The sequence below is a fragment of the Gopherus evgoodei genome, chromosome 9 (genome assembly GCF_007399415.2).
Source record: "Gopherus evgoodei ecotype Sinaloan lineage chromosome 9, rGopEvg1_v1.p, whole genome shotgun sequence".
Lineage (NCBI taxonomy): Eukaryota > Metazoa > Chordata > Testudines > Testudinidae > Gopherus > Gopherus evgoodei.
The window spans coordinates 2,587,215-2,610,469 of NC_044330.1; the positions used below are offsets into that span (position 1 = coordinate 2,587,215).

Sequence of the window (23,255 nt, forward strand, 5' to 3'; positions counted from 1 at the left end):
CCGCCACCCGGGCTGTTAAAAGTTCTGTTGGTGGTGCTTCCCAGCTAAGGCAGGCTAGTTCCTACGTATTGCGACACTGCACAGTGTCCCCGGAAGCTGGGGGAGCGAGGGCGGGAGGGTTCTGTGGGTGAGAGCCACGTAGAACCGCTTGCATGCCTCCACGTATGAGCCAGACATGCTGCTGGCCACTTCTGGGGTGCAGCGCAGTCCATGGTGCCCTGACAGGAATGAAGCCTTCCTCTGCACCCCAGCTGCGCTGCTCACCGGGAGCCGCCGGAGTGAGCCCGTGCCCCAACCCCGCGCCACAGCCCCCTGCCCCAAGCAGAGCCCTCTCCCACACCCTGAACCTCTCATTCCTAGCGACACCCCTGCACCTCAACCCTCCACCCCAGCTCTGAGCCCTTCCCACACACCAAATCTCTCATCCCCAGCTCCATTGCCTCGTGGGCATCAATAATTTTCTTCAACTGGCTCACCAAAAAAAAAAGCTTGAAAGCTACTGCCCTACTGGATAATCAAAGGAGTTGGGAACAGTTCAATGCCTTGGATGCTGTCTATGCTACAAGCTCCCTCCCCAGTGAGACACTGTGGCCCAGAAGGAGGAGGTGTCCTGGACTGGGACACATGAGACTTGTGTTCCATTCTCAGCACTGGCCTGCTGGATGAGCTTGTGCAAGCCACTTGACTGCTCAGTGCCTCGGTTTCCCCCTCTGTAAGCTGGGGATAATGATACCAACCTCCTGGTAAAGTGCTTTGAGATCTGCTCTTGAGAAGAGCTAGGAATGGTTATTATTTACATGAACAAATAGATCCACACAGACCACTGACCTGAGCCCAGATGAAGCTAGTCTCTGTTCATTAATTATGAACAGTTGCAATGACCCTGAAAGAATCTGGGACTGCTGTTTCTGTTTCTAGGTGCTTAGGGTAACTTGCCTGATGATAGTGGTTGTTTCCATCCACACAACCGCAGCTGCTCTCTGGCACACAGGTGTCTCCGCTCAGAACGTAGCCTTCCTTACAGAAACAGCCTTCCACTGGTAACGAGCTGCAAGGGCTAAATGCAGAGGGAATCACGCAGGTGGCAGGACACCTGCTCCCACAGCTCTTGTACTGGCTTCCTCCTGGACAGGAGATCGCTGCAAGTGATAAGAAAAACCCAGATCACTGAAAGGAAAAGATCCCAGAGCAATTCTCTTGAAACTTCCCCTGTTTCTTCTAGGACAGCAAAGGCTTGTCAGAACACTCTGCATATGGTGACTGCTCTGTGCTGAGGTTTTTCTCCAGGGACAGAGTGGAAACCCTTTGCGCAGGGAATGACAGACAGACAGACAGGCAGACAGACAAATGATGCCTGGTAGGGGACCGGTTGTATCCAGGTATCGGAAATAGGCAACAGGATACAAGTCCAGCCTTTCACCTATTGACGTGGACGTCAGCTGAAATGTGGCTCCGATGGCTTGTCTCTCGCAGTGCACAGCTGGCTGCTGGCCCGTGTATAAGTAGCGTAGGTGAGTCATCAGTGTCCAGTGGCTTTCCACGCTCTGTCTCTGGAGATTCCTGTCCTTCTGCTGGGACTCCCTCCCAGTGTCCTCACTTTCCCTGCCCTCCGCACTCCTGGTCTTCCCCTCTTCCTCCCTTCACTGTCCCCTCTCCCTTCCTCCTCTATTTCAGCTAATCCCCTCCCGAAAAACCAAATCAAACAACCCATACCCGGCAGGCCCATGCTGGTTACAATGCAGACCCCTGCTCGCTCTGCTGGTGTCTTACTCCCTCTCCCACCCTGCGCCTGTCTTGCCTAGACAGAGTGGAATGGGGCTTTGGAGCAGGGGCTGTCCTCTGCTGCCTATACAATACCCAGAGCAATGGGCCCCCATCTCAGCTGGGGTCCGTAGGTGCTGCTCTAATATACATAACAAATCATACAAACAATTTAGGGGTAAGGAGGAGTGTGACGAACTGGGAAAGTTCTTAATGTTTTGTTTGAATACTGTGTTGGTGCCTCAGTGTACCCTAGGCAGTTCCTAAGTATCTTGCAGAGCAAAGGGCCAGTGCACCTAAATGCCTGGCACTCTGTCTCCTAGCAACTGATGGCCTGGGCCCCTCCTCTGCAAAGGTGCCAGCTGGAGGTGTTGGAGACAAAGGGATCAGGTGACCTCCTGGCCCGGGAAAGGGGCTGAGGAGAGAGGAGGGGCTGGAAGGGGTTGTTAGTCTGGAGCTGGCTGGGGTCAAGGGTGGAGGGCAGACCTGGGGGTCTGACTCACTGCCCCCCAGAATGGACCCAGCCGAGGGGTCCGGTTCACTGTATCTACAAGCTCTATTTTGACCCTGTTCCTGTCATCGAATAAACCTCTATTTTACTGGCTGGCTGAGAGTCACGTGTGACTGCAAAGTGGGAGTGCAGAACCCGGTGGCTTCCCCAGGACCCCGCTGGGTGGGCTCGCTGTGGGAAGCTCCTGGAGGGGCAGAGGATGCTGAATGCTCCAAGGAGAGACCCAGGAGGTGAAGCTGTGTGAGCTTCTTGCCCTGGAGACAGTCTGCTCCAAGGGAGAGGAGGCTCCCCAAAGTTCTGACTGGCTTGGTGGGGAGCAGTTCCAGAGCATCGCCCGGTGACTCCGTGACAACTGGTGGCAGAGGTGGGATGTACTGCACCCCGTGAATGGCACTGCTTGCAGTAAGTGACTGGGGAGCAGTAAAACAAAGGAGGGATAATGAGGACCAGGCGTGCTGAAGGCTCAGAGTGGGACGGTTTCAGGGGGCGGTTAACCTCTGGGAGTGTGTGACCAGCGAGAAGGACTGTTGGAGTAACGGAGTCCCCCAGAGGACTGCAGAGAGCAGTCTCAGGGGCGGAGGAGCTTGCCGCTCGACCCTGGGAGAGAGAAGGATTTTTGCAGTAGCAGGGTTCCCCTGGGGATTGCAGGAGCAGTCCCAGGGGCGAAGGAGTCTGCAGCTCGACCCTGGCAAAGAGGTGGTGATCACGAGAAGGGCTGGAACACCCGGGGTTCTTCCTGGAAACCATGGGGGAGCCAAGAGCACACAGGCCTGTGAGTCCACAGCCACTTGGGAACGGTGAAGTGATGGCCTATCACCATCTCCTTAAGAAGGACATTGTGATCCTGTGCACAAAGAGAGGGTTACACATAGGGACATTCACCAAGGCACAGTTAATCGTGCAGTTGGAGGAGGAGGACCGCTCGGAGGAGCAGATTCCTGACCCAGATGGGGCTACAAGAGGATCTGGGAGCAGCTGGAGCATCAGCCAGGCATCCCCGGGAGTCTGGTCCCCAATCAGACGAGGGTCTTCACGATTGGGTTCCCCATCAGGAGATTGGAGACGGATGGGATGGGAGCAGAGCCCGAGACAGCGAGAGGACCGTGAGAGAGAGCAAGAGCCCGAGGAAAAGCTGCAGGAGAAGCAGCAGCAACGTGGACTGGTGATGGTGGAGCAGAGAGATATAGGGGGCTGCCCAGGGGTCAGTGGGGAAACACGCCTGCGAGGGCGAGACCCTGGGACAGAGAGAACTGTGGTGGTGCAGCCCCAGATGCTGAGGGACTGTGGGACCTGGGTGAAGTTCCCTGGGGTGAGGCTCCTCGCCCTGCCTATGGCCCAGATCCCTGTGCAGACCCAGGAGGGGTCGGGCTGGCTGGTAGTTGGGGTTCTCCAGGATATCGGCTGGGAGGCCCTGTTGAGGGGTGACTGTCTCCCCATGGGACAGAATCCAGGCCCCACTCCTGTAACGGCCGAGGGTTTGAATTCAAATCCAGGGAACCAATTGGCTAGGATGGAAATGGTCAGTGAAAATGCAAATAACCTGGCTGGCAGGGGGGAGGGGCTGCTGGGCTCAGGATACCTGCCTACCTGTAACCAGCCCCCTGGGGCTGAGTGGGAGGGAGAGATGCTCCCCGCCCCCCTGCACACCGGAGAGGGGGCTCACGCTGGCTCTGATGCTGTGACCAGAGCAGAGAGCTCGCTGCCTGTCCCCACTGGGACAGCAAGGGCAGCGCTGAGCACGGGGGGAGCTGAGACCCCAGCTGAGTGGGGGGACACCCAGGCAGGGCAGGTCAGCTGCCAAACAGGTTTGCCTGGTCCAGAGGTGCTGCTGGGAAGTGATTACACAGGAGGGAGGGAGCTACCAGGGACAAGGCTCAGGGGGGCTGTGACCCCAGGCCCAGCCAGCGAGAGGGAGCAGGTCCCACTCCCTGCCCCAGCTGCTGAATCCCAGACTGAGCTGCAGAGGGATCCCTCCTTGGAGAAGCTGAGCGAACTTGCTGGCCACAGCGCTGCAAACCCCCTTGGGGAAGGCTGCAGGGACAGAGTCCTGCCAGAGAAGGAATTCTTGTACCGGGAATGGGCTCCCCAAGGGGAAGTAGAACTGGGGGGAATCGGGAGGCAGCTGGTGGTACCCCAGGAATCCACAAGGTTCTTCCCATTTGAGCTGCTGGATGGGAGGAGAGTGAGGGGACCCCTGAACCTGAAGAGGGAGGATTGGATGGAGAAGGGGGAAGACCCCCAGGGGGATCTCTTCCCTGAGGTGGGAGAAAATCTCCCCATCAGGTGTTCCCCATTCAGAGTCACTGGGAAAGCAGCCCAGAACCTGGAGAGAGAGGTCAAGGACCTGCTGGCTTTAGATGGGATCCAGCCGTTTTACAGCCCATGGGCCTCACCCGTGGGGCTGATCCCCAAGGGAGACAGGATGATCTGGTTTTATGGGAGCTATCAGAAGCTTAAAGCCATCACAGTGTCCGATGCCGGCCCCATACCTAGGCCTGGGGAGATTCTAGACAAGCAGAGGCGATGGAGAACTTGGCCCTGGCAAACACTGATAACATATGCATCCTTAGCCAGACCTGGGAGGAACAGGTGTCCCAGGTGAAGAGGGGGCTGGGCTGCCTCAAGGAGGTGGGACTGACGTTAAAAGCTGGAAAGTGTAAGGGGGGACGGCAAAGGTGTTGTGTCTGGGCCACAAAGTGGGAAGCGGCTGCCCAAGCCCAGAGCTGGCCAAGGCCAAGATGGGGGCTCTTAACCAAGAGAGCCCGAATTGCCGCCCAGAGTGCTGGGAGAAGACCCCATCCCAGTTTGGACCCCAGAGGTATTGGGGTAGCAAAAGGGTTCAAGCCGCATAAACCTTTCCACATGCGGCCTGCAAGGGCCATCAAGCACACCCGACCTAAGGGAGGGCGTGAGACTGGACTGTCCTGGTGTAACTCACACCAAGGAATGGGAGAGATGCTGGGGCATCCATGGGAACGTTAGTGGGTTCGAACTTCCCCAGGTCACTGGCTGGAGTGACCTCGCTCAGTTCGGTCTCGAAGGGGGGAGAGACGTGACAAACTGGGAAAGTTCTTAATGTTTGCTCTGAATACTGTGTTGGTGCCTCAGTGTCCCCATGGCAGTTCTTAAGTATCTAGCAGAGCCAAGGGCCAGTGCACCTAAATGCCTGACACTCTGTCTCCTAGCAACTGATGGCCTGGGCCCCTCCTTTGCAAAGGTGCCAGCTGAAGGTGTTGGAGACAAAGAGATCAGGTGACCTCCTGGCCCGGGAAAGGGGCTGAGGAGAGAGGAGGGGCTGGGAGGGGTTGTGAGTCTGGAGCTGGCTGGGGTCAAGGGTGGAGGGCAGACCTGGGGGTCTGGCTCACTGCCCCCCAGAATGGACCCAGCCGAGGGGTCCGGTTCGCTGTATCTACAAGCTCTGTTTTAGACCCTGTTCCTGTCATCGAATAAACCTCTATTTTACTGGCTGGCTGAGAGTCACGTCTGACTGCAAAGTGGGGGTGCAGAACCCGGTGGCTTCCCCAGGACCCCGCTGGGATGGACTCGCTGTGGGAAGCGCACGGAGGGGCAGAGGATGCTGAATGCTCCAAGGAGAGACCCAGGAGGTGAAGCTGTGTGAGCTTCTTGCCCTGAACAAGTCTGCTCCAAGGGAGAGGAGGCTCCCCAAAGTCCTGACTGGCTTGGTGGGGAGCAGTTCCAGAGCATCGCCCGATGACTCCGTGACAAGGAGACTTTAGTGGGGGCAGAATGCCCCAAATCTTCCTATTGCAGAGTTTTTTGCACCTTCCTCTGAAGCAGCTGCTGATGGGCGCTGTCAGAGCCAGGATCCTGAGTTTGCTGGCGCATGGCTCGGTTCCAATAAGGCCCCTACCAGGCCCCTCCAATGGGGACCGCTTAGCGCCTGTAATGCAGTAGGGACTGTCTGTGTGGGGAGTTGGAGAGCAAGGGAGGACTTTAGGGGATGGACGATGCCAGGGCCTGTAACCTGAGCTAGGTAAGGGAGGGGAAAGGTCAACACCTTTGCCCGGGAAGGGGAGAAAGGAAGGGAGTAGCAGGAGGGAAGCAGTTTGAGTTTGGGCTTGGGGCTGGATGGGCGGAATTCAGGGTATCCTAGCTAGAATCCAAGCACCCTGAAAGCCCAGAAGGACTCGGTGGAGGGGTCCTGACGGTGCCTGCAAGCTCTGCTGTAACCTGTGTTCCTGTTGTCCAATAAACCTTCTGTTTTACTGGCTGGCCGAGAGTCACTGTGGGTCCCAGGAAGAGGGGTGCAGGGCTAAACTCCCCCACACTCCGTGACAACTGGTGGCAGTGGCGGGAGATACTGCACCCCGTGGACAGCGCTTCCTGCAGTAAGTGACTGGGGAGCAGTCAAATGAAGGGGTGGTTAACCCCTGGGAGTGTGTGCCCAGTGAGAAGGACTTTGCAGTAACAGGGTCCCCCGGGGGAGTGCAGCGAGCGGTCCCAGGGGCGGAGGAGCCTGCAGCTCGACCCTGGCAGAGAGGTGGTGACCTCACGAAGGGCTGGTGCACGAGGGGTCCCCCGGAAACCGTGGGGAGCGGCGAGCACCCCGGCCTGTGAGTGCCAGCAGGAAGATGTATGCCAAGCAGCGCAAGTGTGACCTGGTGGAGCTGTGCAAGCAGAGGGGGCTGCACCCGGGAAAACTCACCAAAGACCAGCTGATTGCCCAGCTGGAGCAGGAAGACAGCATGAATGAACGGAGCCCTGTCTCTGAGGGAAGCAGCCGGGCAGGTGCAGCGCAGGCACCAGTGTCTGTCCCCGCTGGGAGTGGTCAGCTGGCGGACGAGGGCTTCCCGAGACCCCCCCTTCCTAGGCCTAGGGGAAGGGCGGGGAGGAGCCCAGTGTATACCGAGGGCACCGTGACACCCCCGGCCAGCAGGGGAGCCTCACGGCGAAGCTCACCCCCCAGCAGGGGATCCTCCCGGCCACGCTCGGCATCCGTGGAGCAGATGCGGCTGAAATATAAAAGGGAGCTGAAATGGAAGAAGCTCGAGTTAAAGAGGCAAGAGCTGGAGGAAAAGGCAAAACAGCATAAACATAAGGAAAACCAGCGCCAGCATAAGTGAAAAAAGAAGAAAAACCAGCGTAAACATAAGCAAAAGAAAAAGAAAAAACAGCGTAAACATGAGCTGGAGCTGGCCCGGTTGGCGAGCAGTGGGGCCCCAGCTGCGGTGAGTGAGGGGGAACCCAAGCCTACAAAGAGCTTTGATAAGCACTTGCTGCCCCGGCGTAAGAAGGGGAAGGACATAGATACCTTCCTGACGGCCTTTCAGAATGCCTGCAAGCTGCACAGGTTGACCCTGCAGACAGGATCGCAGTTCTCACCCCCTTACTGGACTCCACAGCCGTGGAGGTGTACAGCCGACTGAAAGGGGTGGAGGCAGGGGACTACGAACTGTTCAAACAGGCCCTGCTCCGCAAGTTTGGGCTGACTCCTGAAATGTACCAAAAAAAGTTCCGGAGCCAGCGTAAAACCCATGAGGTCACATACCTACAACTGGTCAACCGGGCGCAGGGGTATGCCCGCAAGTGGACAGCTGGGGCCCAAACTAAAGAGTACCTGCTTAACCTATTCATACTGGAGCACCTGTACGAGCAGTGCCCGTCCGACTTGAGGCTGTGGTTGATGGACCAGAAGCTGGAGAACTCACAGCACGCAGGCCAGCTGGCCGACCAATTTGTGGACAGTCGGGCAGGGAATGGCAGGGAGGAGTCTCAAAGGAGCAAGCCTGCCTCAACGCAGAGAAAGAGTCATCATGGGACCTCCCAAAGGGGGCCTATGGAAAACACCCCCAAAAGGGGAACATCCAGCGGCAGGTCCCTCCGACCCACTCAAGGGGACCCACAAGACATGGGCTGCTATCGCTGTGGCCAACAAGGTCACATACGGGCCCAGTGGCCCAAGCTCAGGGACAGACCAAGCAGACCCAACCCGCAGAGGGTGGACTGGGTAAAAACCCAATCGGAGGAGGGGCTACATTCCCAGAAAAGGGGGGCTGGCAACATACCACCTGTGGATGCTCCAGGCTCCGGGTTTTTGGTTTACCGGGTGGGCGCGGGGCTGCGCCTCCGGAAAGAGTGCATTGTTTCCCTGGAGGTAAATGGGAGAAAGGTCACTGGGTACTGGGACACGGGCGCAGAGGTAACGCTGGCCCGGCCCGAGGTGGTGGCCTCAGATCGGATGGTGCCCGACACCTACCTGACCCTGATGGGCGTGGGCGGGACCCCATTCAAGGTGCCCGTGGCAAGGGTACACCTGAAATGGGGGGCCAAGGAGGGCCCCAAGGATGTGGGGGTACACCAATATTTGCCCACTGACGTGTTAATGGGAGGGGACCTCAAGGACTGGCCTAGTAACACCCAGAGTGCCCTGGTCGTGACTCGTAGTCAGAGTCAGGAAAGGGCTCTGCACCCCGACAACGGGGAAGGTACTCGACCCAAGGTGCAGGACCCTAACCCAGGGAGCGGAAAACGCCCAGGGGCACGGTTCAGAGAGGCTGCGGCCTCAGACCCAGCCAGCAAGAGAAAGCCGGTCCCCATCCCTGTCCCAGCTGCTAAGTTCCAGGCCAAGTTGCAGAAAAATCCCTCCTTGCGGAAGCACAGGAACCGGGCTGACCTTAGTGTGGTACAGACCATGAGGAGAGGTTGCAAGGAAAGGTTCCTGTGGGAAAAGGGGTTCCTCTACCAAGAATGGGCTCCCCCAGGGGAAGTAGAGTCATGGGGGATCAGGAGGCAGCTGGTGGTTCCCCAAAAGTTTCGTCACAAGCTGCTGTACCTGGCCCATGACATCCCTCTCGCAGGGCACCAGGAAATCCGACGCACCAGGCAAAGGCTGCTACAGAACTTTTACTGGCCTGGGGTCTTTACCCATGTCCGACAGTACTGCCAATCCTGTGACCCCTGCCAGAGGGTGGGGAAGGCCCGGAACAAGGGGAAAGCGGCTTTGAGGCCTTTACCCATCATAGAAGAACCTTTCCAGAAGGTGGCCATGGACATAGTGGAACCCCTCAGCAAAACGACCCGGTCAGGGAAGAAATACATCCTGGTGGTGGTGGATTTTGCCACTCGCTACCCCAAGGCAGTGGCCTTGTCCTCTATCGAAGCAGACACAGTGGCAAATGCGCTGCTGACAATTTTCAGCCGGGTGGGGTTCCCCAAGGAGGTCTTAACGGACCAGGGGGCCAACTTCATGTCGGCCCTGCTCCGGTCCTTATGGCAAAAATGTGGGGTCCAGCACAACTGGGCTTCAGCGTATCACCCCCAGTCCAACGGGCTGGTAGAAAGGTTCAACGGGATGCTGAAGATAATGCTAAAAACATTTATAAACCAGCACCCGCAGAATTGGGACAAGTACTTACCTCACCTGCTGTTCGCGTACAGGAAGGTACCCCAGAAATCTACCGGGTTTTCACCTTTCGAACTGTTGTATGGAAGGCGGGTAAGGGGGCCCCTAGACCTAATGAGGGACAAATGGGAGGGGAAGGCCGCTCCCAAGAGAAAGTCAGTGGTGGAGTATGTCCTGACCTTCCGGGAAAGACTGGCCGAGCTCATGGGCCTGGCCAGGCAAAATATGGCCCGAGCCCAGAGGAGGCAGAAGGTCTGGTATGACCGCACAGCACGGGCCCGTGCCTTCGCCACTGGGGATCAGGTGATGGTTCTCATCCCCGTGAGGAGAAACAAACTCCAGGCCGCCTGGGAAGGGCCCTTCAAGGTTAACAAGCAACTGAATGAGGTAAACTATGTGGTGGAGCTGTCAAACCGGGCACATCACCGTCGGGTGTACCATGTGAACATGATGAAACCATACTATAACAGAGGAAATGTGGTGTTGGCCGTGTGTGGACATTGGGAGGGGCAGGAAGATGACCCCTTAGTAGATCTATTCCCTGGGACAAAAGCTGGTTCCCCCCTGAAGGCGATTCCCCTCTCTGATCAACTGACCCCGGGCCAGCACGCTAAGATCAGGGGGGTGCTGCATCTATACCGACAGCTGTTTTCCAACCAGCCTGGACGCACTAATTTGACTGTCCACCGGGTAAAGACCGGGTCACATGCCCCTATAAGATGCTCCCCTTTTCGGGTCACTGGTAAAACTGCCCAGAATCTTAAAAAAGAGGTCAGGGACATGCTGGCTTTGGGGGTGATCCAGCCGTCTTCCAGCCCTTGCGCCTCGCCAGTGGTGCTAGTCCCCAAGAAGGATGGGTCAATCCGGTTCTGTGTGGACTATCAAAAGCTCAGTGCCATCACCGTATCTGATGCCTACCCTATGCCCAGGCCTGACGAGCTCCTAGACAAGCTGGGAGGTGCTCGGTACCTCACCACTATGGATCTTACAAATGGCTACTGGCAAGTGCCGCTGGACGCAGATGCCAGGCTGAACTCGGCCTTTATCACCCCTCTGGGGCTCTATGAGTTTCTAACCCTGCCCTTCGGCCTCAAGAAAGCACCGGCCACCTTCCTGCGCCTGGTGGATCAGCTACTAAGGGGGATGGAGAGTTTTGCCGTGGCGTATATTGACGACATCTGCGTCTTCAGCCAGACCTGGGAGGACCACATGTCCCAGGTTAAACAAGTCCTAAACCAACTCCAAAAGGCTGGGTTAACAGTAAAGGCTGAGAAGTGCAAAGTGGAAATGGCTGAAGTATCTTACCTGGGCCATCGGGTGGGGAGCGGCTGCCTGAAGCCGAAACCAGCCAAGGTGAAGGTAATCAGAGACTGGCATGCTCCCCAAACCAAAAAGCAGGTCCAGGCCTTTATTGGGATGGCGGGGTACTATCGAAGGTTCGTGCCCCACTTCAGTGCCATAGCCGGCCCCATCACTGAACTGTGCAAAAAGGGGAAGCCAGACAAGGTGATCTGAACTGAGCAGTGCCAGGAGGCTTTCCGGGCGCTAAAGGAGGCTCTGGTTAGCGGCCCAGTTCTGGCAAACCCAAATTTTGACAAACCCTTTATGGTGTTCACCAATGCCTCAGACACGGGACTGGGGGCGGTGTTAATGCAGAAGGATGAAAAGGGGGAAAGACACCCCATCGTGTACCTAAGTAAAAAGCTGCTACCCCGGAAACAAAGCTACGCGGCCATCAAGAAGGAATGCCTGGCCATGGTGTGGGCCCTTAAGAAGCTAAAGCCATATCTCTTTGGGCGACACTTCACCGTGTACACCGACCACTCTCCCCTGACCTGGCTGCACCAAATAAAAGGAGCCAACGCCAAGCTCCTGAGGTGAAGCATGCTCCTGCAGGACTATGACATGGACGTGGTCCATGTGAAGGGAAGTGCCAACCTGACAGCGGATGCGTTGTACCGGAGAAGGGGCCCTAAACTTCCCCAGGTCACTAGGCAGAGTGACCCTGCTCAATTCAGTCTCAAAGGGGGAAGAGATGTAATGCAGTAGGGACTGTCTGTGTGGGGAGTGGGAGAGCAGGGGAGGACTTTAGGGGATGGACGATGCCAGGGCCTGTAAGCTGAGCTAGGTAAGGGAGGGGAAAGGTCAACACCTTTGCCCAGGAAGGGGACAAAGGAAGGGAGTGGCAGAAGGGAAGCAGTTTGAGTTTGGGCTTGGGGCTGGATGGGCGGAATTCAGGGTATCCTAGCTAGAATCCAAGCACCCTGAAAGCCCAGAAGGACTCGGTGGAGGGGTCCTGACTGTGCCTGCAAGATCTGCTGTAACCTGTGTTCCTGTTGTCCAATAAACCTTCTGTTTTACTGGCTGGCCGAAAGTCACTGTGGGTCCCAGGAAGAGGGGTGCAGGGCTAAACTCCCTCACACTCCGTGACAGCGCCTCAATAGGATCTCTCCAGAACAGAGCTGATGCACCCCATGCACACAAGGTGGGGGAAGGTCGCCCTGCTGCTTCCTGTGCAGCACCTGTTCTATGGGGGACTGGAGCAACGGTGGCCCTGAATCTCCTCTGGCTTACTCCAGCTTTACACTGGAGTACCTCCATGGACTTTTGGGGCTACTGCTGATTACCACTCATGGAAGTGAGGGGAGACACAGACCCTTCTCCTCTAAACTGCCAGGCTAGTACCTTTCACAAGGACTTAACATTCCTTCTTAACAATTACAAACAGAAGGGACTGTGGTGAGTTTCACTAGAGTCACGGGTACTACAGCTTGCATGGCAGCTCCTCAGACTATGGACGCTCTATATATAAAGAGAGGATTTCAACCTCTCAGGCGCTCTGATTTTACCAGCACTAAACTCAGACAAATTAATACTCAGATGCTTTGTGAGGCTAGATCAGATTCAGTCTGAACATTATATCAAACCTGGCAGAAAAATGTGGAAAAATTGGAAAGAGTCCAGGGCAACTGGAGCACAACAAAAATGATTGGAGGGCTGGAGCACATGACTTATGAGGAGAGGCTGAGGGAACTGGGATTGTTTAGTCTGCAGAGGAGAAGAATGAGGGGGATTTGATAGCTGCTTTCAACTATCTGAAGGGGGGTTCCAATGAGGATGAAGCTCAGCTGTTCTCAGTGGTGGCAGACGACAGAACAAGGAGTAATGGTCTCAAGTTGCACTGGGGGAGGTTTAGGTTGGATATTAGGAAAAACGTTTTCACTAGGAGGGTGGTGAAGCACTAGAATGGGTTCCCTAGGGAGGTGGTGGAATCTCCATCCTTAGAGGTTTTTAAGGCCCAGCTTGACAAAGCCCTGGCTTGGATGACTTAGTTGGGGATTGGTCCTGCTTTGAGCAGGGGGTTGGACTAGATGACCTCCTGAGGTCCCTTCCAACCCCGGTATTCCATGATTCTAGGACCCAGTGTAGAACTGGGCCAGACTCAGGAAAAGAGAAAGGAGAGACCACCTTCAGAGCATTACGGAAGAGGAAAGTCCATGCCATCAGGAAATACAGGAAGCTCTATTTTTAAAGTATCTGAGGGGTAGGCATGTTAGTCTGGATCTGTAAAAGCAGCAACTCTTTGCTGGTCTATTTTTAAAGAAATTCTTGCATTAAAAAAAGTTGAATTCCAGAAATTAAAAGATATAAATTACAACACTCACGGCACAAAGTATTACGTCTCCATTCTCTGCAGATCCCAGCATTTGTGCACGACTCTGCATAAGCCTGTAGCCCGTTGCATAAGGACACTGTCGGCTCGTTAGCGTGACACATGTCGTAAACACAGTTTTCCAAGAATGTCTCTGGAGCTACTACGGCGTGGCAGTCCTTGAAGATACCTACGTAAATCAAGAAAGAAACAGAATCACAGAAAGAGAAGATGGACGAAGCTGATCTGAGCTCTAAGAGCAATTCCTAAATAATCTTCACATCCTGGTGCCATCTCAATGCAAGATCCAGTCTGAGCAGGTAACTCAACATAACTCCTGGAGCTTGTAGTGCAGCTTTTAGCATTAGGGGCTGTAAACATTTCAAAGGGGACTCAGTGCTGTGGTCCCCAGGGAGCCAGGTCCAGGTGTAGGCAAGTGCATGCTGTAATTTGCAGTGACTTCAATCCATTTGCTCAGGACTAAGCCACTGCCATAGTACCTGTGGGGTCGGTGATCATGCCACAGGATGTGTTCTTCCTCGCTTCACTCTCCAGCAGGGGGTCACAGACTAGTACTTCATCAGGGGAGCATCTGGCAAGAGATCAAGAAACATACATCAAAAGATTTTCTATTTCCTCGGGCCAGATCTGCAAAGGACGATGCCAAGTCTGCACAGCAGGCACCATTTTATTAGAGCCACAGAGCAGAATCCAGACTCCCTGACAGGCTGAGTTCTGCCCTCCACTCCCACAACACAGGAGGGGGCTCCCACATCTGCACTGGGCACTTTCGGGTGTTCCACAGCTCAGATGGAGTTGAATTAGGGGTGGACAGGGACGGCGCTTCCATTTAGGAGGTCTAGGCATTCGCCTAGGGCACCAGAATTATTGGTGGGTGGCATTTTGCCGGAGGGGGCGGCAGGTGCCTCCGGTGGGGCTGCCACTGTGGTGCCTGCGGACGGTCGGCTACTCCCGCGGCTCCGGTGGACCTCCCGCAGGCACCACTGCGGCAGATCCACCGGAGCTGCGGGACCAGGGCGTGGGACGGCGAAATTGCCATGAGCCTAGGGTGCTAAAAGCCCTAGCGCTGGTCCTGGGGCTGGAACAAGCTGCTGCAGGAACCAGTGGACCTGTCTGGCTCCTGACTAGGACAGCAGGTGACCTCCCACCCACCAGCAGGTCTTCCCGGATTGGGAGACAGCAGAGCCTGAAGGCAGATGGTAGCAGGCCAGCCACTCACTCCCTGCTTATGGTCAATTGGAGAGGGGGTTCCTGGGTGTACTGGACAGGATGGGAGTTGTGCTCAGCCCTAGTAGGAGACTGGGTCGTGGAGTCATGGATGGACGTCCCGTGGCTGAGTATGCAGCACGCTTTCCTAGAGCTTTTGTAGCAAAGACCAACTGATTAGCTCCCCTCTGTACATACATGGTGTTATTCTCTGCCACTAGCCAGCTCTCTCCAAGCTCAGTGGAATCTCCTGCACTGCTGCCATTCGGCTTTATGTTATCATCCTTTGCATCACCATTGTAATTACCTATAAAAATGAAAAATGTGCAGAATACGTGAAATTCACAACCACAGAATGCACACGGTCATGAGGTTGTCAAAGAGATTTTAAGGAACTGGCTAGGGTGTATGTGCACGAGTGCCCTCTGCAAGAAGGAGTAAGAATTACTCCCTACGCTTCTCAGGTGCCGCGCTGTTAAGAGCTGATGAAGATTCCACTTTAGATTAAATGGTAGGGGTCTGTGGTTTTGGGGAAATGGAACTAACCTGCACCCTTACACGCAAACTCTCTCATTTCTGAGGCTTAGAAGCCATGTGGGTAACACTCAAGGAAATGTCATCCCACGGGCAACTTCCAGTCCATCCAGATGCAGGGAGAACCAGACACCTCACAACACAACCTGCTCTTGCAATCTAATTCCAGGTGTTGGGCTTAATGTGCAGGTGGCTGGGCGGTGTTGGTGGCCCCTGACCTACAAGAGGTGAGAGTAGATGATGTAGTTTGTCCCTTCTGGCTTCAACTCTAGCACTCCAAGACTCATAGCCCCATTTTCATCCCAGAGAAATGTGGATGAGCGTCCGATAAGCATCTGGGCCGCTGGATGGTTATTCCATGTAACGGGGTACACTGGCCCTTTAAGCCTAGAGGCAGTCAGAAGACCCCGTTCCAGGAATACTAGAAGGAACAAAGGCAAAGGAAATGGTCTGAGCCAGAAGAGAGGAAGCGGTCGTAGGGAATGAGCAGTTGGATGGGAAAGCCCAGGACACCGCCCCTGTAAGGGCCCGGGCCCAGTAGCCCCGTAGTGCAGGTCGGGGCAGGACTCCTCTCTCTCTCCCCCAGCCAACTGCTCTCTGCTGGCTCCAGAGGGGAGTTCCTCACTCGTCACCCACGTGCGATAACCTGGAGTCTCCTTTGCTGTGTCACTGGATCAGAACTGGGCCTCTTACATGCATCAAATACACGCCTCTGACCTGTGTCTGGCATCTGCTCTATTCTGGCTTGCTGGACTCTCAAGGGCTCGCTGCGGTTTGCCTGCTGCACAGCACCCAACATTTGGTTGCTCTTGACAAAGAATGTCAAATAATTGTGGAGATTCAACATGAAAAACACGTACACTGGGTTATCTAGTCCATCCCCTCGGCTACTTCAGCACTGTTCCCTAGGGGATATTTTCTAATGCTTTGTCTTGCAGCAGACCCACCTCTACTGCAGCTGGACAACAAACAGCAACTCTAAAAAGAAGGCTCAGTGATCAGAGGAGCCATTCCCTGTGCTCGGACTGTAACTACGACAGTGCGGAGACAGTATGGATCTGCCAGGCCAAGGAACAAGACAGCAGAGCACAAAAGCTCAGGATGGCCGGTAAACAGTGACTTGAAAATCTGTCCTTCGCCACAAGAAGGGCCTTAAAGTTTTATTATCGCTTCCATGTTTAAAGAAAGGAAAAGCATAGATTGGGCCAGATAGTCCCAATCAAAGGGAGACAGACGCGCTGCGATGCAAGTGAGAGAAAAAAAGATATGAGGGGACCTTGACCAGAGGCATCCAGGGTAGGACTGGGATAATATTTAGACTGTAGTTTTCAATGTGAGATTCCTCTCTTGTTAAAAATGACATCTGCAATTGTCATTTGTGACACTCAAGTTAACTCCTGTATAACCAGAGTTCTTGTAAGTTACGATTGCCAGGTACCCGAACAATGATGGTTCCTTTTTTCCAATGCCCGAAATCGCAGCCCATACAAGACAGACTAGATTAATCTGGGATACACGTAACAGCGTACAAAAAACCCAGCCAATCCCCAAACTTCATGATAAATTGAAAAGCTCCAGATCATATGATTGACGGTTCTCAAGAACAGGGATACTCACCACACAGACCACAGAGCTGCCCCTTGTAACAACTGGACACTGAGACTTCCACGTAGTGATTTCCATCAAATCTGACCCAGAGTCCAAAATCAGTTTCCAAGAGCACGTAGGCACCGCTGATCTGGACCTTGATCTTGTTTTCAATCACCACAGGCAGGTTCCTTCTGGTGCCATTCACCTGTACAACAAGTTGGAAACATCTGGTCATGACTAAGTACCCCCATAATTCCCAGTGAATCCCCCACGAATAATCTAGCCAACGAGCTCACTGGCAGGACTGTTCTCACTCACACTGGGAATTTGGAGGAAATATGACAGAATGTTCACAGAAAGCAAGTTTCAGCTGCCAATCCTGAGTATTCTCAGTGGAAGCCTACTTCTAAGAAGCCACCCAACCAACGAGAAAACAGAAGCCCACCAGGAGATCTATACGTCTAATCACAAGTCTCACTTTTTCCAGGTCTCAGTTTAAGGACGTCAGATGATTAAAATACTCCTTTTAAATCACCTGCCACTTACATTCACTTTCCTGTTCTTCAGCAAGGAAATCTGACTTCCATAGACATCCACGTGCACTGCCTTCACATAGGAAACTTTGGTATTGGAGCCCCTGTGCTCATTGGTGGTGGACACGTCAAAGGGTGGAAGCCCCCTGGAGTCGTTGCAGACTTTGGAGAGGGTGTAAGTGCAGTTTCCCATGAAATGGTGAACTCTGCCGTCAAACGTGTAGTAATGCGGGTCCCCGGAGGCACTGCAGGTGGCACGGCCTTAAAAGGAAGAAATGTGGATGAATCCCATGCAAATCCCTACCCCGTTACTCCAGCGCTGTCACTTGCGCTCCACCAAGCACTTCACGTTGGTGCGCACTTCCTGCTCACGCCACTTGACAGCTAACAGGAACAGCATCAACCGGGAACAGAGTGGGGAGGAGCCAGGCTAGGTGCCCCATCCCGAAATGCCCTTGTGCTGTAACGGGAAGTCATCTGCCAGGCTCCCTGGAAACTCAGGGAAGTCATCCTCTCTGATTTGGGTCTTGATCTGATGACGTGGAAACTAGGCTGAGACCTTCCAAACTCATTTTCCCTTGCAATCAGGGCCAAGATCTGAACCCTGCACTCACAGCAGGAGTGGGGCTTGGGAAGAAGCCGGGAGTGGTCACTGGTAGGTCACGTTCCTTTCTGTAAATGCAGACTCCAGAGAGGAAGCTCCCATGTAAAACAACCCATTTCACCACTTGAGTAGCTAAGGGACGAACCCAAGGCTCTACTGCAAGTCAGTGGCGTCCCACAGCATAGTAACAGGATGACGAGTCCCCTATCCTGCTTTTGCCAGAAGAGACCACTTCCTTTACAACCAAGACAGCGATGATTCTAATCCATACGCTGTTCATGTTCCTATGCCACACCCAGCAGTGTGATCTCTGAACACACAGGAAACTGACAATAGCATTGTGGTTGCGTGAAACCCTCTGGAAATACGTTCTGGATTTTTCAAACTGTATTACCTAGAAATGTAGAACCCAGAACCAAGCAATCATTTTTAAAAAGAGCACTCTTTGTACAGGTTGAATCACCTAGTCCCAGCTCCAGCACTACGGTTTTGGGTCTAAGTTGGAACCACACCCGGAAGGGACGTATAAATGGAAGCGTATAAGATGTGCTTAAATGCCTCTGAGAAGAGTTTGCAAGACTTTGCTTTGTCCGGTCTGACCCCAAACACTAGGGCTGGCCCCAGATTGTCCTCCAGCAAGACTCACAAGCTCAAACAAACCTGGACTACTTCCACATCTGGCTAGAGCTACCAGTTGCTTTACCATGTGTAAGGGGAAAAGGATTTGGGTAGCACCGATGGAATAACACTACCCGAGGGACGGGTCTGCATTACAGTTGGACTGGCCTTCCTAAAACGGGAATGTGGAGTTTTCAAATGGGTATACTGGTCTACACATAATCTGCATTCTGGTACCAATTTCTCACCCCACATGTGAATGGGAAGGAGATTTGTCCAATACGGAGGAACCACGTTACCTGTCTGACAGGGCTCTACTGTAGCTGGAGTTGCAGTGGTCGAGGATTTTCCTGGCAAAATATACAAAGGAAATAACATTAAGAGGTTGGTCATTGTGTTCTGTGCAGAGTAGAATAGGAAAACTCTAGTACAGTTTTCTATTAGACTGGAATATATCATGTGTGAGAAATGTGATTCTAGAAACACAGAGCACATGGCATCTATCAAAACAGCAACAGCTCTAATAACTCCTCACAATAAACAGATTGAATGTGTCTCTACCCACCCACCCCCAGCCAAGTACTAGTCTGTGAGCAAAGAGAAGGGTTTATTCTCAGCAACAGTCTCCTAGCAGATTTACTTTCTTCTGCTGTGATGCCTATGGAGTAGGGCGGAGTGGTCTCCGAAGGAGGGGATGTTTCTTGCACTGTTGTAGAATCTAACAAGAGATGATCACAGCATTGCTAGTGAGAACCAGGAACCCAGCGTGAGGTTCAGAAAGATACATGGGGAGAACTGGGGACTCTTCTTCGAAATGGACCCTTCATTCTGCATCCCAACTGTTAAGTTATTTGAACCCTCATCTGAAAGCAGTCGCCAAGTTCACAGCCCACCAGGAAATGTCAAGGAGATTGAGAAAGCACTGAGAGATCCACGTTACCTGGTGGACTGGTGCCTACTGTAGTTGGACTTGAAGTAACTGGGGCTTCTCCTGGAAAAAGATACAAAGAAATTTACTTTGAGAGGCTGGTCATTCTGTTCTATGAAAAGTGCCATACGATAACCCTTGGATAGCTTTTTATTAGACTTCAAATTATCATGTGTGAGAAATGTGATTCTAGAAACACAGAGCACATGACATATACCCAAACATCAACCAGGATCTAGGGACACGTCATCCTCTGAGACGCCTGTTATGTAAAATGCCTGCGAACTGGTAGCTGTGCCAGGAAAAAGAGCAACTGTTCCGGCTGCTGGGGGCTCTCTGCACAGTGCAGATGACCTGTGTTTACTCTGCGTGCGAGGACTTTGCAGGAGCAGTTTAGATGCTTAGTATTTTTTAATTTGTTTCACACACACCCCCCCCATTGGTATTTTCCTAAATCAACCCCTTGGAGTTCAGATTTTTCATTTGTGGCACTGGGTGATTTGGGGCTTGATTCTGCATTCCCTACTCAGGCCAAACTCCAGTGACCCTGCAAGGATCTACCCCAGCTCCACTCCCACTGTAGGGGAGGGAGCTCAGTGATTGCAAGAGAGGGGATTTGTCTTTGAATGTCTCTCAGCACTGGCAAGAATCAGCCGTCAGCTCCTTCCTGTGCCATCGCATAAGGGACAAGGTATGTGGAGAAAGCCCTTCTGGACCAGAAAGGTCTAATTACTGAACTCACATCTAGAACTTTTTGCAGGGAGAACTCACCAGAGGAGTAACAACCCAGCACCCCTTCCTGAACACTGCATATCTCCTGCGCTCCACACTCCCAGCCTCTGCACGTGATGTTGTTTGTGCTGCTGCAGGTGCAGCGCTTGATGCACGCGTCGTGGGTGAACCAGCTTTCACCCAACTGTTGGAGAAAGGAGAAGCACTTGAATATATAATAGTACAGTATAGAGTCTATCGAGTAGTGTCACCCTAGTGCAGTCCTTTTGAAACTGTGGGTCGGGACCCTCTACTGGGTCGCGGAACGTCAGGCACTGGGTCGCAGCAGCTCACGTCTGCACCGCCACCCGGGCTGTTAAAAGTTCTGTTGGTGGTGCTTCCCAGCTAAGGCAGGCTAGTTCCTACGTATTGCGACACTGCACAGTGCCCCCGGAAGCTGGGGGAGCGAGGGCGGGAGGGTTCTGTGGGTGAGAGCCACATAGAACCGCTTGCATGCCTCCACGTATGAGCTAGAAATGCTGCTGGCCACTTCTGGGGTGCAGCGCAGTCCATGGTGCCCTGACAGGAATGAAGCCTTCCTCTGCACCCCAGCTGCGCTGCTCACCGGGAACCGCCGGAGGTGAGCCCGTGCCCCAACCCCGCGCCATAACCCCCTGCCCCAAGCAGAGCCCTCTCCCACACCCTGAACCTCTCATTCCTGGCGACACCCCTGCACCTCAACCCTCCACCCCAGCCCTGAGCCCCTCCCACACACCAAATCTCTCATCCCCAGCTCCATTGCCTCGTGGGCATCAACAATTTTCTTCAACTGGCTCACCAAAAAAAAAAAGTTTGAAAACTACTGCCCTACTGGATAATCAAAGGAGTTGGGAACAGTTCAATGCCTTGGATGCTGTCTATGCTACAAGCTCCCTCCCCAGCGAGACACTGTGGCCCAGAAGGAGGAGGTGTCCCGGACTGGGACACGAGACTTGTGTTCCATTCTCAGCACTGGCCTGCTGGATGAGCTTGTGCAAGCCACTTGACTGTTCAGTGCCTTGGTTTCCCCCTCTGTAATGATACCAACCTCCTGGTAAAGTGCTTTGAGATCTGCTCTTGAGAAGAGCTAGGAATGGTTATTATTTACATGAACATTTAGATCCACACAGACCACTGACCTGAGCCCAGATGAAGCTAGTCTCTGTTCATTAATTATGAACAGTTGCAATGACCCTGAAAGAATCTGGGATTGCTGTTTCTGTTTCTCGGTGCTTAGGGTAACTTGCCTGATGATAGTGGTTGTTTCCATCCACACAACCGCAGCTGCTCTCTGGCACACAGGTGTCTCCGCTCAGAACGTAGCCTTCCTTACAGAAACAGCCTTCCACTGGTAACGAGCTGCAAGGGCTAAATGCAGAGGGAATCACGCAGGTGGCAGGACACCTGCTCCCACAGCTCTTGTACTGGCTTCCTCCTGGACAGGAGATCGCTGCAAGTGATAAGAAAAACCCAGATCACTGAAAGGAAAAGATCCCAGAGCAATTCTCTTGAAACTTCCCCTGTTTCTTCCAGGACAGCAAAGGCTTGTCAGAACACTCTGCATATGGTGACTGCTCTGTGCTGAGGTTTTTCTCCAGGGACAGAGTGGAAACCCTTTGCGCAGGGAATGACAGACAGACAGACAGGCAGACAGACAAATGATGCCTGGTAGGGGACCGGTTGTATCCAGGTATCGGAAATAGGCAACAGGATACAAGTCCAGCCTTTCACCTATTGACGTGGACATCAGCTGAAATGTGGCTCCGGTGGCTTGTCTCTCGCAGTGCACATCTGGCTGGTGACCCGTGTATAAGTAGCGTAGGTGAGTCATCAGTGTCCGGTGGCTTTCCACGCTCTGACTCTGGAGATTCCTGTCCTTCTGCTGGGACTCCCTCCCAGTGTCCTCACTTTCCCTGCCCTCCGCACTCCTGGTCTTCCCCTCTTCCTCCCTTCATTGTCCCCTCTCCCTTCCTCCTCTATTTCAGCTAATCCCCTCCTGAAAAACCCAATCAAACAACCCATACCCGGCAGGCCCATGCTGGTTACAATGCAGACCCCTGCTCGCTCTGCTGGAGTCTTACTCCCTCTCCCACCCTGCGCCTGTCTTCCCTAGACAGAGTGGAATGGGGCTTTGGGGCAGGGACTGTCCTCTGCTGCCTATACAGTACCCAGAGCAATAGGCCCCCATCTCAGCTGGGGTCCGTAGGTGCTGCTCTAATATACATAACAAATCATACAAACAATTTAGGGGTAAGGAGGAGACTTTAGTGGGGGCAGAATGCCCCAAATCTTCCTATTGCAGAGTTTTTTGCACCTTCCTCTGAAGCAGCTGGTGATGGGTGCTGTCAGAGCCAGGATCCTGAGTTTGCTGGCGCATGGCTCGGTTCCAATAAGGCCCCTACCAGGCCCCTCCAATGGGGACCGCTAGCGCCTCAATAGGATCTCTCCAGAACAGAGCTGATGCACCCATGCACACAAGGTGGGGGAAGGTCGCCCTGCTGCTTCCTGTGCAGCACCTGTTTCTATGGGGGACTGGAGCAACGGTGGCCCTGAATCTCCTCTGGCTTACTCCAGCTTTACACTGGAGTACCTCCATGGACTTTTGGGGCTACTGCTGATTCCCACTCATGGAAGTGAGTGGAGACACAGACCCTCCTCCTCTAAACTGCCAGGCTAGTACCTTTCACAAGGACTTAACATTCCTTCTTAACAATTACAAACAGAAGGGACTGTGGTGAGTTTCACTAGAGTCACGGTACTACAGCTTGCACGGCAGCTCCTCAGACTGTGGACGCTCTATATATAAAGAGAGGATTTCAACCTCTCAGGCGCTCTGATTTTACCAGCACTAAACTCAGACAAATTAATACTCAGATGCTTTGTGAGGCTAGATCAGATTCAGTCTGAACATTATATCAACCCTGGCAGAAAAATGTGGAAAAATTGGAAAGAGTCCAGGGCAACTGGAGCACAACAAAAATGATTGGAGGGCTGGAGCACATGACTTATGAGGAGAGGCTGAGGGAACTGGGATTGTTTAGTCTGCAGAGGAGAAGAATGAGGGGGATTTGAGAGCTGCTTTCAACTATCTGAAGGGGGGTTCCAATGAGGATGAAGCTCAGCTGTTCTCAGTGGTGGCAGACGACAGAACAAGGAGTAATGGTCTCAAGTTGCACTGGGGGAG

At 53.7% G+C, this 23,255-nt stretch overlaps 1 protein-coding gene across 1 annotated transcript in view; it reads right to left on the minus strand.

Moving 5' to 3' along the window:
* Positions 1-23,255, minus strand: part of LOC115657585 (IgGFc-binding protein-like) — a 168,552-nt gene that overhangs the window by 30,310 nt on the left and 114,987 nt on the right. The window contains exons 55-64 of the mRNA XM_030575626.1: positions 21,319-21,521; positions 20,093-20,237; positions 19,334-19,384; positions 18,693-18,743; positions 17,185-17,432; positions 16,666-16,843; positions 14,713-14,821; positions 13,788-13,879; positions 13,301-13,477; positions 937-1,139 (exon numbers count right to left, since the gene is read on the minus strand). Coding sequence (XP_030431486.1) covers positions 937-1,139; positions 13,301-13,477; positions 13,788-13,879; positions 14,713-14,821; positions 16,666-16,843; positions 17,185-17,432; positions 18,693-18,743; positions 19,334-19,384; positions 20,093-20,237; positions 21,319-21,521 — 1,457 coding nt within the window. The remainder of the gene's footprint in view (positions 1-936; positions 1,140-13,300; positions 13,478-13,787; positions 13,880-14,712; positions 14,822-16,665; positions 16,844-17,184; positions 17,433-18,692; positions 18,744-19,333; positions 19,385-20,092; positions 20,238-21,318; positions 21,522-23,255) is intronic.